The sequence below is a fragment of the Amblyraja radiata genome, chromosome 34, assembly GCF_010909765.2.
Source record: "Amblyraja radiata isolate CabotCenter1 chromosome 34, sAmbRad1.1.pri, whole genome shotgun sequence".
In the NCBI taxonomy this organism is placed as follows: domain Eukaryota; kingdom Metazoa; phylum Chordata; class Chondrichthyes; order Rajiformes; family Rajidae; genus Amblyraja; species Amblyraja radiata.
In genome coordinates this window covers 1,578,966-1,595,600 of record NC_045989.1, presented here as the reverse complement: position 1 = coordinate 1,595,600, position 16,635 = coordinate 1,578,966, and the positions used below count along the sequence as shown (strand labels likewise).

At 47.1% G+C, this 16,635-nt stretch overlaps 1 protein-coding gene across 1 annotated transcript in view; it reads right to left on the bottom strand.

Annotated features, from left to right (window-relative positions):
* agbl1 (AGBL carboxypeptidase 1) overlaps positions 1-16,635 on the bottom strand; it is a 332,335-nt gene that overhangs the window by 234,066 nt on the left and 81,634 nt on the right. Inside the window, exon 13 of the mRNA XM_033050120.1 lies at positions 1,707-1,799. Coding sequence (XP_032906011.1) covers positions 1,707-1,799 — 93 coding nt within the window. The remainder of the gene's footprint in view (positions 1-1,706; positions 1,800-16,635) is intronic.

The window sequence follows — 16,635 nt, the reverse complement described above, 5'->3', positions numbered from 1 at the left end:
TGCAGGAGTAGGCCATTCGGCCCTTCGAGCCTGCACCACCATTCAATATGATCATGGCTGATCATCCAACTCAGTATCCTGTACCTGCCTTCTCTCCATACCCCCTGATCCCTTTAGCCACTAGGGCCACATCTAACTCCCTCTTAAATATAGCCAATGAACTGGCCTCAACTACCTTCTGCGGGTGAGAATTCCAGAGATTCACCACTCTCTGTGTGAAAAAAGTTTTCCTCATCTTGGTCCTAAAAGATTTCCCCTTTATCCTTTAACTGTGACCCCTTGTTCTGGACTTCCCCAACATCGGGAACAATCTTCCTGCATCTAGCCTGTCCAACCCCTTAAGAATTTTGTAAGTTTCTATAAGATCCCCCCTCAAGCTTCTAAATTCTAGCGAGTACAAACCGAGTCTATCCAGTCTTTCTTCATATGAAAGTCCTGACATCCCAGGAATCAGTCTGGTGAACCTTCTCTGTACTCCCTCTATGGCAAGAATGTCTTTCATCAGATTAGGAGACCAAAACTGTACGCAATACTCCAGGTGTGGTCTCACCAAGACCCTGTACAACTGCAGTAGAACCTCCCTGCTCCTATACTTAAATCCTTTTGCTATGAATGCTAACATACCATCGCCTTCTTCACTGCCTGTTGCACCTGCATGCCTACTTTTAATGACTGGTGTACCATGACACTCAGGTCTCGTTGCATCTCCCCCTTTCCTAATCGGCCACCATTCAGATAATAATCTACTTTCCTGTTTTTGCCACCAAAGTGGATAACCTCACATTTATCCACATTATACTGCATCTGCCATGCATTTGCCCACTCACCCAGCCTATCCAAGTCACCCTGCAGCCTCCTAGCATCCTCCTCACAGCTAACACTGCCCCCCAGCTTCGTGTCATCCGCAAAGTTGGAGATGTTGCATTCAATTCCCTCGTCCAAATCATTAATATATATCGTAAATAGCTGGGGTCCCAGAACTGAGCCTTGCGGTACCCCACTAGTCACTGCCTGCCATTGTGAAAAGGACCCGTTTACTCCTACTCTTTGCTTCCTGTCTGCCAGCCAGTTCTCTATCCACATCAATACTGAACCCCCAATACCGTGTGCTTTACGTTTGTATACTAATCTCTTATGTGGGACCTTGTCGAAAGCCTTCTGAAAGTCCAGATATAACACATCCACTGGTTCTCCCTTATCCACTCCTCTAGTTACATCCTCGAAAAATTCTATAAGATTCGTCAGACATGATTTACCCTTCATAAATCCATGCTGACTTTGTCCAATGATTTCACCACTTTCCAAATGTGCTGCTATCCCATCTTTAATAACTGATTCTAGCAGTTTCCCCACTACCGACGTTAGACTAACTGGTCTGTAATTCCCCGTTTTCTCTCTCCCTCCCTTTTTAAAAAGTGGTGTTACATTAGCTACCATCCAATCCTCTGGAACCACTCCAGAATCTAAAGAGTTTTGAAAAGCTCAGAAGCATCAGAAAACAGCACTGAAACAGACCCTTTGGCCCATCATGCCCACACCGGTCATGAAGTACCCACCCACAATCATCCCATTCACCGGAACTTGACACGTAGTTTTGCTCTTCTCACCCTTAGCAATGCAAGTGTTCACCTTCATTCTTTCTTCACAAGATTCCATGCAGAATGCAGATCAGACTGACTGTACACTGTATCCCGTTTTACACTTACTTGCGAATTTGAATAGCTTTTCGAAGATTTCCCGACTCAAAGTTTGAAAAGAATTTCAGGGAAGAGTCATCTCCTGGTGCGACCAATGAAGGGCTGTCAGAAAAAGAACAGCAAATATTGTCAAGAAAGTTACTTGAAAGCAACTAAGATTCCAGATTCTACCATCACATCTCATTGCACGACCCTAACGTGTGCTTTAAAGGCTATCTGTAAAGCCCATACTTAGAGCTGAATTTTACGGCCAAATTCTATCTGAGAGAAAATTAATGAGGGGTTTGAGGTATTGTCCACGCAAGGGGACACTCACCACTAGCACAGGCTCTGCACACAGATCTTTAGCTTTTCAAAGTGACATGTAGCTTTGTAACGTTGTTGACGCCAGATATGGCAAAAGGTGGCACGGAGACGGAAGAGTTGCAGCCTTCCCAGAGACCAGAGTTTGACCCTGACTATGGGTGCTGTCTGTACAGAGTTTGTACATTCTCTCCTTGACCTGCATGGGTTTTATCCGGAATCTTCGGTTTCCTCCCAATTCCAAACATGAACAGTTTTGCAGGTTAATTGGCTTGATAAAATTATAAATTGTACCTAGTGTGTAGGATAGTGTTGGTGTGCGGTGATCGCTGGTTGGCATAGACCCGGTGGGCCGAAGGGCCTGTTCCTGCGCTATATCTCTAAACTAAATTAAACAGAAATGTAGTGACACTTGTATACTGCCGAGGTGATGCCTGCCGCATGATTTTACCAGGTTGTATGCAAAACAAAGCATTTCACTGCACCTAGGTACATGTGACAATAAAGTATCATTGAATCATTGAACTGAACAGAATGGGCGGTGCTGCCCGAAGGCTCATAATGGTGAAGTGTTGCTGGTGGCCATGTTTGAGGTTTAGCCACAACTCACCAGCCAAATATATTGGGTGCTGCTCAGTTATGTTTCTAGGTCATCAATTTAAACAGCTAATCACTTTGCACGATGCCTCGGCATCTGCCTTGGTATCCATTTCATGCTGAAGATTCAGTGATGAAGGGAAGTTAGTTTGTGCCAAGAACCTCAAGGAGAAGATGCCATTGCATTGTGTAGGAAATGCAGATGTTGGTTAACACACAAAATGTTGGAGTAACTCAGCAGGTCATGCAGCATCTCTGGAGAAAAGGATAGGCTGTAGAGGTCCACGCGTTGTGTAAACACTACATTTAATAATGAACCGATACAGCCCCATCGCTCACGCACGCATCAAGTTAATATTTAACTATTACTGTGCCGTTGCTCGTGAGCACACAAGAGTTAAACACCAAACGCCAAATCCTTTGTTCTCTAACCCCACGACGGGCTGCCCAGATCACGCCCGGCCCACTCGAGAGTTCGAGTCTGACCAACAACGATACCAAAATGGCTCAGCCCACCACATGACCCCCTCAGAACTGGAATAACGAGTGAGGCGGCCTGATCTCGTGTACATGTCCTGTGTTCGGGGTCTCAGCTGGCAGAGTTGAGGGCGGGTGCAGTCATAACAGTGGATGCCCTCTACAGCGGGGCTGTGCCGCCTGCACTGGTTTGTCAATGTCCAAGTGTGCCGGCTTAAGACAGTCTCATGCCTGCCGCCCATGTTAACAAAAGTCATGGTGCCTTGTTGCAGTTCCTGGAAAGGTCCATTGCAAGGCCTTTGCAGTGGCGTATGGTGGGAATCATGGCAAGGAAGACGTACTGGCAATCCTGGAGGGGGGATGGGACGTACATGGTGGTGATTCCGTGGCGGGACGTTGGGACTGGAGAGAGCGTGCCCACCTTCTCCCGGTGGCGCGTCAGCATGGCCATGGACGGTTCCTGATGTCCACATGCCGCCGGGATGAAGTCCCCTGGGACTGTCAGCGGGGCACCGTGCACCAGCTTGGCTGAGGAAATTGCTAGGTCTTCCTTCGGGGCGTATGCCCAGCAGGACCACGGCAACTCGTCCATCCAGTACGGGCCCGTGAGCCCTGCCTTTAGGGATGCCTTCAGGAGCCGGTGAAAATGCTCCATTAGTCCGTTTGCTTGCGGGTGGTCGGCCGTAGTGTGATTCAGCTGAGTGCCAAACAGCCGGGCCATTGCTGACCACAACTCGGAGGTGAACTGCGCACCTCTGTTGGAAGTGATGTCCACTGGCACAAGGAGCGGGCGATCCAGTGGACAGTGAGGACACGTGCACAAGTCACAGTTGAGGTATCAGAGAGTGGGATGGCTTCCAGCCATTCATGCTGGTGAAAAGGTGGGTGACACCTCTGGATGGGGGCAGAGGTCAGGAGATGCACGCCCTGGCCCAGTTGCCGACCTGTTTGCACAACCTGTCCCACATGAACTTGGCTGCCACAAGTGCCGTTATTGCCCAGATGGAAGGGTGAGCCAAACCATGAACCATATCGAATATCCGGTGGCGCCAGGCTGCGGGGATGATGGGTCTTGGCTGTCCGGTAGACACGCCGCAAAGGAGCGTGGTGTCAGCGGGCCCGAATCACACATCCTCCAACAACAGGCCTGAGATGGCGGTGCGGTAGGTGAGCATCTCCTCATCCTCTCGCTGGGTCGCTGCCAGGGTCTTGTAGTCAACACCTGGGGCCAAAGCGTGGATGGCAATGATGGCAATGCAGGACAACGCATCTGCGACCCGGTTGTTCTTGCCTGCGATGTGCTGGACGCAGGTCATGAACTCTGAGATGTAGGTCAGGTGATGCTGCTGCTGGGATGACTAGGGATCAGACACCTTGACAAAGGCAAACATGAATGGCTTGTGGTCAATGAAAGCTGTGAAATCCCTGCCCTCGAATTAGCGGAAATGCCGGATGGCCAGGTAGAGCGCAAGGAGCAAATGGTCGAAAGTGCTGTATTTCCTCTCGGGGGGGGGGGGGGTCTCAGGTGATGACTGAAGTACGTAAGTTTATTGGCCAAGTATTCACATACAATGAATTTACCTTGGTGCTCCGCCCACAAGTAAAAACATGACATACAGTGACAGTTATGAATGACTCAGAAAACACTAAACATTAATAATAATAATAATAATAATAATAATAATAATAATAATAATAATAATAATAATAATAATAATAATAATAATAATAATAATAATAATAATAAGACATTAATGATAAAACACCATTGATCAAGCATGTGAACCAACAAAATACCAGATCAAAGGGAGGCTACAGATTTTTGGCTTTTGAGTAGAGCAACTTTTTATGTCTGGTTGTGGCAGCTTTGACAGTCCGGAGTCGCCTTCCAGAGGGAAGTGATTCAAAGAGTTTGTGGCCAGGGTGAGAGGGGTCAGAGATGATCTTGCCCGCTCGCTTCCGGGCCCTTGCAGTGGACAGTTCATCAATGGAGGGAAGTTTGCAGCCAAGGGAGTACAGAGAAGGTTCACCAGACTGATTCCTGGGATGTCAGGACTTTCATATGAAGAAAGACTGGATAGACTCGGCTTGTACTCGCTAGAATTTAGAAGATTGAGGGGGGATCGTAGAGAAACTTACAAAATTCTTAAGGGGTTAGACAGGCTAGATGCAGGAAGATTGTTCCCGATGTTGGGGAAGTCCAGAACAAGGGGTCACAGTTTAAGGATAAAGGGGAAATCTTTTAGGACTGAGATGAGAAAAATGTTTTTACACAGAGAGTGGTGAATCTCTGGAATTCTCTGCCACAGAATGTAGTTGAGGCTAGTTAATTGGCTATATTTAAGAGGGAGTTAGATGTTCCCCTTGTGGCTAAAGGGTTCAGGGGGTATGGAGAGAAAGCAGGTACAGGATACTGAGTTGGATGATCAACCATGATCATATTGAATTTGGCATTCAATTGCTGCTTTTAATATTGTGAAATAATTGTATCTTGATGATCAGAGTTAATAGTGACATGAATGTCTGCAGCTTTAGTCACACTCCAATGCAATGATCAGATAGGAAATATTTAGAGGAATATGGGCCAAATGCAGGACAAGTTGGGCTGAAGGACGTGTTGTAAACTCTGCCAATTTCATCCCTTGTATTAATACTTAAACCACACATAATAAAATATGTTTTGTTTCAGGAAAAGAAGTGGCTAATATGTTTACAGTGAACAGCAAGCAGCTGTGAGATGAAGTTATAGTGTAGGAATGAACTGTAGATGCTGGTTTAAACCGAAGATAGACACAAAATGCTGGAGTAACTCAGTGGGACAGGCAGCATCTCTGGAGAGAAGGAATGGGTGACGTTTTATGTCGAGATATTTATTCATACAGAAGCAGGTTCTCGAACCGAAACGTCACCCATTCCTTCTCTCCAGAGATGCTGCCCGTCCCGCTGGGATGTCAGGACTTTCAAATGAAGAAAGACTGGATAGACTCGGTTTGTACTCGCTAGAATTTAGAAGATTGAGGGGGGATCTTATAGAAACGTACAAAATTCTTAAGGGGTTGGACAGGCTAGATGCAGGAAGATTGTTCCGATGTTGGGGAAGTCCAGAACAAGGGGTCACAGTTTAAGGATAAAGGGGAAATCTTTTAGGACCGAGATGAGGAAAACTTTTTTCACGCAGAGAGTGGTGAATCTCTGGAATTCTCTCCCGCAGAAGGTAGTTGAGGCCAGTTCATTGGCTATATTTAAGAGGGAGTTAGATGTGGCCCTTGTGGCTAAAGGGATCAGGGGGTATGGAGAGAAGGCAGGTACAGGATACTGAGTTGGATGATCAGCCATGATCATATTGAATGGCGGTGCAGGCTCGAAGGGCCGAATGGCCTACTCCTGCACCTATTTTCTATGTTTCTATGTTTCTATGTAATAATCTTCTCTGCTGATCGGACAATTTGCTGCAGCCTCCAGGTGTTGTGCTTTGTGGCTGAGCCAAACCAGACTATATTGGAGAAGGTGAGGACACACTCTACGATGGTCGTGTAGAATTGGACCATCATTGCCTGTGGCAGATTGAGCTTCCTCAACTGCCACAGGAAGTACATCCTCTGTTGTGGCTTTTTTGACTGTGGAGTCGATGCTAGCCCCCCACTTAAGGTCCTTGGAGATGATGGTTCCCAGGAACATAAAAACTCCACAGATGTGGCTGTGGTGTTGTTGATGGTGAGTGAGGGGAGGGGACGGGGAGCTCTCCTAAAGTCTACAATCAATTCCACTGTCTTAAGAGCATTGAGATCTAGGTTGTTGCTACGACACCAGGACGCCAGCTGTGACACTTCCTGTCTGGAGGCAGATTCCTCCCCATCCTGGATCAGTCCAATCAGGGTTGTGTCATCCGCAAACTTGAGAAGCCTGACAGAGGTGTCTGTGGAGGTGCAGTTGTTGGTGTAGAGAGAGTAGATGCGAGGGGCTGCCAGCTTCCATTGATCAGTTGTTCCAGCACTCCGCCTATGGCTGTGCCAGATGCGCCAACTATGAGAGCTGTTGGTGCATTGGCCCATGGATGCAACAGCATCGTTGCCTTTGCCAGCGCCTCCTTGGTGTTGTCGAACGCGGTCGTGGCCACGTCATCCCAAATGAGCTCTCTCGGCTTGTGGGCCAGGGCCTTGCACAGCGGTTACATGATCATGGCAGCTGCTGGCATGAAGCGGTGATAGAATTTGACCATGTCGACAAACTCTTGGAGTCCCTTCACCGTGGAGGGTTTGGGAAACCGGCGAATAGCCTCGACCTTGGTCGGGAGCAGGACCGCTCTGTGCTTGTTGATGTAGTGGTCGAGGAAGTTGATGGAAGTGAGGCCAAACTGACACTTGGACAGTCCCAGGTGTAGAGGAGGCGGCGCTTCTGGCCGGCCGCAATAGCCACTACAGGCGGCCGACTGAGATGTTTCCTGGATGCATGCATGGCGGTCGGCATCAGCGGGCCTCGGAACCCCACCTTTGGTGATAATAGCACCTTTACCGGCATGGAGCATGGTCGGCCTCCCTGCCGTGCCTTCAGTGGAGGCTGGGACCGGCAGCATGACCCGCCGCCACCCAACTGATGGTGGCTCCACCCTGCTGATTGTCCTGCGACAGCACGTCCGCACGGGCAGCTGGCTGCCGGGCGTCGGTGAAATCGTCGTTCGTGAGGAGCAGGCGAATGTCATCAGGCATCTGCTCGACGAAAATCTTTTGGAACACGAGGCAGGTCCTGTGCCCATCCATCAAGGCGAGCATTTCATTCATAAACACGGACAGCTTACGGTCACCTAGACCATCCATGTGCGGGAGTCTGGCTGCCCTGTCGCAGCGGCTGAGACTGAAAGTGCACAAGAGGAGGGTTTGAGGCCCTCGTACATGCCATTGGCTAGGGGCTGGCGAAGGTATTCGATGAAGCAGCTGCGGTGTCCTGGTCCAGCACACTGACCATGTAGTAGTGTTTGGTGGCATCGGCAGTGATCTGGCGAATGTGGAACTGGGCTTCAGCCCGTTCAAACCACACGTGGGGCTGTGATGTCCAGAAAGTGGGCAGTATGATCCACATTGCATTCTGCTGGTCTAGATTGTCGGCTACAATCATGAAAAAATCAAAAATAGGCCGCTTTGGATCATCGGGGGTCACCACTGTAGAGGTCCACCCATTGTATTAACACTCTGTTTAATAATTAATCGATACAGCCCCTTCGCTCACGCACGCATCCAGTTAATATTTAACTATTACAGTGTGAAAAGCCAATAGACAATAGACAACAGGTGCAGGAGTAGGCCATTCAGCCCTTCGAGCCAGCATCGACATTCAATGTGATCGTGGCAGATAATCCACAATCAGAACCCCGTTCCTGCTACTCAATGTATCCCTTGACTCCACTATCTTTAAGAGCTCTATCTAACGCTATCTTTAAGAGCTCTATCTAACTCTCTCTTGAAAGCATCCAAAGAATTGGCCTCCACTGCCTTCTGAGACAGAGAATTCCACAGATTCACAACTCTCTGGGCGAAAATGTTTTTCCTTATCACCGTTCTAAATGGCCCACTCGTTATTTGTAAACTGTGGCCCCTGGTTCTGGAGTCACCCAACATTGGGAACATGTTTCCTGCCTCTAGCGTGTCCAATCCCTTAATAATTTTATATGTGTCAATAAGAGCCCCTCTCGACCTTCTAAATTCCAGAGTATACAAGCCCAGACGCTCCATTCTATCAACATATGACTGTCCCGCAATCCCGGGAATTAACCTTGTGAACCTAGGCTGCACTCCCTCAAATTAGGGGACCAAAGCTGCACACAATGAAGGCCAACATGCCATTCGCTTTCTTCACTCCCTGCCGTACCTGCATGCTTACTTTCAGTGACTGATGAACAAGGACCCCCAGATCCTGTAGTACTTCCTCTTTCCCCAACTTGCCACAATTCAGATAATAATCAGCCTTCCTGTTCTTATCAAGTGGATAACCCCACCTTTATCCACATTAAACTGCATCAGCCATGCATCTGTCCACTCGCACAACCTGTCCAAGTCACCCTGCATCCTCATAGCATCCTCCTCACAGATCACACTGCCACCCATCTGCAAATTTCTAATGTTACTTTGAATCCCTTCATCTAAATAATTAATCAATATAATTAAAAGTCTCATCTTGACCACTTCCTGTCTGTGCTGTATATTGATTTTAGAAAAAAAGCTACCATATATGGCTGTGAATTTTGGCCATCCTACTCACAGTCCTTCGTCGCTGCGCAGGCCCCAAGGATTTTTCCCATCAATGAAAAATAAAAGAATGATGAGTGTTTAAAAAACCTTGACATCCTCTCGCCTGTCAATCATCGTAATGAAGGTAATGCCCCTTCCTGTTGGGGGCAGGACTATAAAACCCCGGTTGCCTGGACGTAAGTCAGTCACTGTGCAAGATCTCAACTATCATTTTAAGCTGTGAATCAACTGAACTGTATGCAATGTACTTGCAATAAATGATTTGTTAGCCCTTAATGACAATGCACTGAGTTGTTTGGCAATTTGGTGGCCTACACTCTGCCTGAAATGCTATGAAATTGAAATATGGGGCCTGCACCCTGCCAACGGATCCTGCGTAGTCTAGTGTATATTGTAAATACCTGTGGTCCCAGCACCGAGCCTTGCAGTACCCCACTGCCTGCCATTCTGAAAGGGACCCGTTAATCCCTACTCTTTGTTTCCTGTCTGCCAACCAATTCTCTATCCATGTCAATACCCTACCCCCAAAACCATGTGCCCTAATTTTGCACACTAATCTCCTGAGTGGGACCTTATCAAATACTCTCTGAAAGTCCAGGTACACTTTATCCACTGGATCTCCTTGTCCATTTCCTAGTTACATCCTCAAAAAATTCCAGAAGATTAGTCAAGCATGATTTCCCCTTCTTAAATCCATGCTGACTCGGACCGATCCTGTTACTGCTATCCAAATGTGCCGCTAGTTCATCTTTTATAATTGACTCCAGCATATTCCCCACCACTGATGTCAGGCTAACTGGTCTATAATAGTAAGATTAAACGAGAACTTACCAGTTTGAAGTTTGATCTGTATTTTATGAGGAGTTACGATGAGGGATTACGTGAAGAACCCCGCCAGGACGCATGCGTGTCATTCTTCAAAGCAGCGGTGTGAAATCACAGACAACTGTAATGACTAAACATAGTAAGATTAGAGAAGAGATACCAGTTAAGTATATGATCAAGGGTGGGAGCGGAGGGCACGTAATCCCTCATCGTAACTCCTCATAAAATACAGATCAAACTTCAAACTGGTAAATTCTCGTTTAATCTTACTATTTTACTTCGGAGTCACGTGAGTGACTACGTGAAGATTTTAAAGCTCTGTGATTTCATGCCGTGGAAACGAGTCCATGCATCACGTCTGCCTTGACTGTAGGAGGAATAGTGTTAACATAATTTGGACATGAATTCGACATTGAAATCATAAAATTTATTAACACAAATCATAACCCTTTTATGGGTTTGAATTCATTTACAGAACTTAAAATTTTTCCTGCAAATGTTCCAGCTTTCATTACTGGTTTATTGTAAAATTATTGGAATCTTCTTTCCCCTGACCATCCTGCTGCTTCGAGGACTTGGTCCATGGGCACATCCAATTGTATTGCTGCCGATGTAGCTGCAGCCCTGGTGGAATGAGATTTAAAAATGTTAGTATCCACCCCAGCCTGTGTAAGCACCTGTTTCAGCCATCTCGAGATGGTCTGGACCATCACTCTTTTGTGAGGTTGCTTGTGGCTGATCAGAAGTCCTTTCTCATTTCCTCTTAGGATTTTTGTTTTCTCTATGTATAATGACATGTGTCTAACTATACAGAGACGGTCATCTGTAGGGTATGACCTAAATTGTATTTTGAGGCCTGCTGATCCCTGTCTGTTTTACTAGCTCGTAGATGTGGAACGTAATATTGTCAGGTGAGGAGGTCATGTTGTCCAGTCTGAGTTTATGCAGTGACTGAACCCTCTGTGCCGTGACCAATGCCATTAACATGACTGTTTTTAAAGTCAGTCTGTGTAGGGACAGAGCTGATGCTAGAGACCAGTTTCTGAGCATCTTCAGGACAATGCTTACATCCCAAATTTGGGAGTACCTGGTTTTTGGGGGATTAGTATTAAAAATTCCCCTCATGAGCTTTGTTACCAGAGGGTGAGTCCCTACAGTGTAACGCTCTGTCCCTTGCCATAGGTAAGTCGACAGGGCACTTCTGGCGCTGTTGATGGCACTGTAACTGAGCCCCTCATCATAGTGGAGGCCTGCCAGATATTCCAGAACAGACGGGATGTTCATGTTTCTGTTGATGATGTTGTTTTTATGGCAGTACATTTCCCACTTCCTGATGTAGACCAGATATTGTTTTTTAGTCGATTGTCTTTGGGCCGCCGAGATCATGTTCGCTGTTCGGTCCGTTAGTCCCAGTTGTAGAAGTGGTGTCTTTAAACTCTACAAATTAATAGGTTCAAACATTTATGGCATGTGTGGCTATCCCCTGTTATGGGATGTAGCAATAAGTCTGGTCTATGTGGGATGGTAATACATGGTTCTAGCACCATGTTTTGTACCACTGGGAACCATGGTTGTGTAGGCCAATCGGGTACTACCAAAATACCAGACGCAGAGTCTTGTTGTATTTTCCTTAATACCCGACTAATGAGGCAGAAAGGAGGGAATGCGTAAATAAACAATTTCCCCCAATGCAGCGAGAATGCATCTGTCGCTGCTGCCCCAGGGTCTGGTTCCCATGAAACATAGTTTGGTATCTGTTTGTTTAGTCTGGATGCGAATAGATCGATATTTGGTGTTCCATATTTTGCTGTAATATCAGCAAATACTATTTTGTTCAACATCCATTCGGTGTTTTCATTAAATTTGCGTGACCTGGTGTCTGCCACTAAATTTAGTCTTCCTGGTAGGTAAGTGGCTGATATTCAAATATCTCTCTGGATGCACCTTGCCAAATTGAATTAGCCAGATTGTCACATGATATCGATTTGTTTCCACCCATGTGGTTGATGTATGCTACCACGGTGGCATTGTCTATTTGTAGTCTAACATGCTGGTGATATGACCCAGTACAATATGACATTAGGCCATGGAATGCACCCAACATTTCCAAGTAGTTTATGCCCAGTGTGAGTAAGAAAGATGCCTCCTGTGCAGTCCATCTACCTCCACAGCTGGTGATGGTATTGGTGGCTCCCCACCCAAGTGCACTGGCATCAGTTTGTAGTACCATGGAAGGGTTACTGACAATGATTGGGTTGGAACAAAGCCAGATGTTGTCTATCCACCATATTAGTTCCGTTTTGGCTTGGATTGGTAGTCTCATAGGTCTGTCAAAGTGACCTGCATTAATTTTGAGCGCTTGTATTTTTGCTCTCTGTAAGTTTTGGTAATGTAAAGGCCCAAATTGTGTGGCTGGGAAAGCAGCCACCAATTTACCAATTACTTTTGCTACCAATCTGATGGATGGATTTCTGATGTCAATGAGGTTATTGCAAGCCTCTATTAAATCTCTAGCCTTTCCCTTAGGTAGTGTCACCGTCATGTGAACTGAGTCAATGGTGAACCCCAAATAGTCCATAGTAGTGGACGGCGTTAGTTTAGATTTAACTGGATGGATGATAAATCCCAGTTTTTTCAAATAGCTGTTTTGTGTGGCTGTTACAGTTTGTATGGCCAATTCCAAAGTTATGCCCACAATGAGTATGTCATCTAAATATGCCATAACCATGTGTTTACGTTTCCGTAGAAATGCTAGGGCTGGTTTTAAAATTTTTGTGAACAGCCTGGGGGCTGATGATAGGCCATTTGGCAGTGCTTTATACTGCCAGGGTTGTCCCATCCAGTTGAATTTTAAGTAACATCTGTGGTCACCTCGTATAGGCACTGTATAGTAAGCATCTTTTAAATCGATGCTGGCCATAAAGTAACCTTTGGAAATTAATTGTTTAGCAGTAACAAAGGTTTCCATTTTAAAGTGAATATATTGTACAAATGTATTCAATTTTGTCAGATCGATGATGATGCGACAACCACCATCTTTTTTGATTTTGGTAAAAATATTGGACACGAATTCTAATGGTTCGTGTTGAGTTATCTCAATTACACCTTTTATGTAAAGCCGCTCCAGTTTAGCTTGTGCTTCTGATTTTTCTTTATCAGAGAGCACGAACACTCGGTTCGGTATATGTTGAACTGGAGGGCTGTACTTGTGTATAAACTCTATTGTATATCCCTGGATACTGCTTAAGATGTAAGTATCGGTTGTTAACATGCTCCATGCATTAAAAAACCAGTGTAGTCTCCCCCCAACCTCCATGCTGTCCATATCTTTTAGGGAACCAGACCCACCTACCTCCATTGTTACCAGTGGCAGGTTTACTTCTTTTTGTAGTTTTTCCGCTGTTGTTGTTGCGCTGGTGCCTGGTTTTTCCGTTTGGTTGGCGTTGGGGTTCCCCGCATCTTCCAAGAAGGCCGGCCTGGGCCATGGCCTAAAAAAGACTCATGTTTGAAATACCGTGCCTTCGAGCTTTCACCAGTTCAGCTGGTGGGTGCGTAGGGATGCTGTCTTTGGCTGTAGTGGGTTTTTGTTGGTGTTCCTTTTATTAATCCCAAGGTTTTGGCTTCCTCATCGAGCTCTTTTACCTGCTTCGATAGGTTGCCACCGAACAAGAGAATGGGTGGTTTCGTGGTCCCAGGTTTGCACAGTCCCGCGAATTTTGGGTTCAGTGTGGGTTGAATGGCACTTTTCCTGATGTTATTTATTTCATGCTGGGTGTCGCAGAATAGTGCCAGTGCATCTTGTTGGTCCTGGGACATATCCCTGTCGTCCAATGTACGGGCAAATGCTGTTATCCCTGCGGTCAGTAATTTCAGTACTTTTTGTAATTTTACATCCATGCTCCTGACTCCTGTTCCAATGTGTTTCCATATACAGTTGTTAACTATTGGAACGTTCAGAGATATGCAATTGCCCGGTGCCAGGTGTCTTCCTGTGGTGTCCAGTACAGCCTGCTCTTGTAACTGGTTTAGAGACATGTAGTCTATACTGGCAGCAAGCTTTGGCTCCAGATTTTGTCCAGTCTGTTCCGGCTGTATAAAATTGGCCACCATGTCCAGTAAGTTCTCTTTTTCTCGCACCCCATGCACACTTATCTTTTCTTCTGCGGACCCCTCTTCCAGGTCAGCCCAGAACTGACCCGCAATGCTCCCCTCCGATGAGGTAGAAACACTGTGCAGCCCTTGAAAAGGTACTGCTGTGGGTTTATCATAGGGCCCACAGTGACCTGACTCCATCTCCCGGAGTCTGTCACGTTGGAGCAAATGCTCCATTCGGCTCCAGCGCTCTCGGTCGCTGGCCGCCCGCGGTGGTTCAAAGTCGGACTCCTCTGAGTCCACGACCTTGTTAGTTTTGTGTCTAGCCTTGCCGCCCGGCCGCGTGGATTTGGCCGGTGCGGAGGCGACAACGGGCACAGCTGATCCCACTACGGGTGATCCAAGTGCCGTCGGCTGCTGTTTCTGGCTGCCCGCTGCCCCGCGGTCCTCCCTCACCAGCTTTGTCGCAGCCCTTGTCTTCTTTGTTTTCTCCATTTTCCTACCTGTAGTTGGAAATGGGAACAAAAAAGACCGCAGAGTAAACGCTTACCTGCAATTAGCGGCTTTTAAACTGCCGTCGCGGGGGAACGTCTTTCCACCGCGTCTGACGTTTCGCAATGCGTGTAGCGATATGACACGCATGTGTCCTGGCGGGGTTCTTCACGTAGTCACTCACGTGACTCCGAAGTAAAATTCTCTGTTTTCTCTCTCCCGATTTTCTTAAAAAGTGGGATAATATTAGCTACCCTCCAATCCACAGGAACTGATCCTGAGTCTAAAGAACATTGTAAAATTATCACCAATTATGACTTTATTCTTGGCTAGCTTACCTTCGTACCTCATCATTTCTCCCTTCTTAGTTATCTTCTGTTGCTCTTTAAAAGTTTCCCAATCCACTGGCGTCCCGCTCATCTTTGCTATGTTATACTTTCGTCAGCAGCGGCCTCTGCAGTCCGTCTGCGTTTTTATTATTTTATGTCTATGTTTTTATGTAGTTTTTGTTATTTTTTGTTGGGGTATGTGTGTGGGGGGGTGGGGGAGGTGTGGGGGGGTTGGGGGTAACTTTTAAATCTCTCCCTGCACGGGAGACCCGACCTTTTCTTTGTCGGGTCTCCGTTGTCGTTGGGGCTGCAACGAGGAGCGGCCTCCAACAGGAAGACCGGGGGCTGTGGTGCCGACTACTCACCTCACCATCGCGGAGCTGGCCGAGTCCAGAGCGGGTGGAGCTGTGGTGGACGCTGCTGCGGCCCGACCCCCGGAGATTCGGTGGCTGCAACTGCGGGTTTGGCGGGCGGCACCGGGAGCCCGCGGGTCCCTGGAGGGAGACCGCTTTTCAGGGCTTCCGCAACGGCGACTTCTCTCGCCTGAGTTGCGGGGTTGAAGAGCTCCTGGTGCGGGGCCTTACATCACCGCCCCGCGCGGCTTGGAATGGCGGCGGGTCTCTGCGAGCGAGCGCCGGGGGCTCTAACACCAAGACCCGGTGTGCGACCTTGCATCACCCGGCGTGGCTTTAATGGCCACGGGACAATCGCCATCGCCATCGCCATCGCCCGCCGGGGGCTTTGACTTTGACTTTGACTCTGACATCGGGGGGGAGAGTGCAGTGGAGAGAGAAGTTTTTTTGGCCTTCCATCACAGCAATGTGATGGATGTTTATGTAAATTATGTTGTGTCTTGGGTCTATTTGTTTGTAATGTATGGCTGCAGAAACGGCATTTCGTTTGGACCTCAAGGGGTCCAAATGACAATAAATTGAATTGTATTGTATTGTATTGTATTCTCTTTTATTTTTATACTGTCCCTGACTTCCCTTGTCAGTCATGGTCGCCCCTTACTCCCCTTGGAATCTTTCTTCCTCTTTGGAATGAACTGATCCTGCACCTTCTGTATTATTCCCAGAAACACCTGCCTTTGTTGTTCCACTGTCCTCCCTATCCTCCCTTCCAGTCAACTTTGGCCAGCTCCTCCCTCATGGCTCCATAGTCCCCTTTGTTCAACTGTAATACTGACACTTCCGATTTACCCTTCTCCCTCTCAAATTGTAGATTAAACATTATCATATTATGGTCACTACCTCCTAATGGCTCCTTAGCCTCAAGTTCCCTTATCAAATCCGGTTCATTACATAACACTAAATCCAGTATTGCCTTCTCCCTGGTAGGCTCCAGTGCAAGCTGCTCTAAAAGTCCATCTTGGAGGCACTCCACAAACTCCCTTTCTTGGGGTCCAGTACCAACCTGATTTTCCCAGTCTACCTGCATGTTGAATTCTCCCATAACAACTGTAGCATCACCGTCGCTCATGAACACGCCCGAGTAAAACTCCAATTCCCAATCGCCATGATAGCCTACCCCCCTGACTGCATTATTGGTCAACCCAGATCTCGCCCGGTCCACACGAGA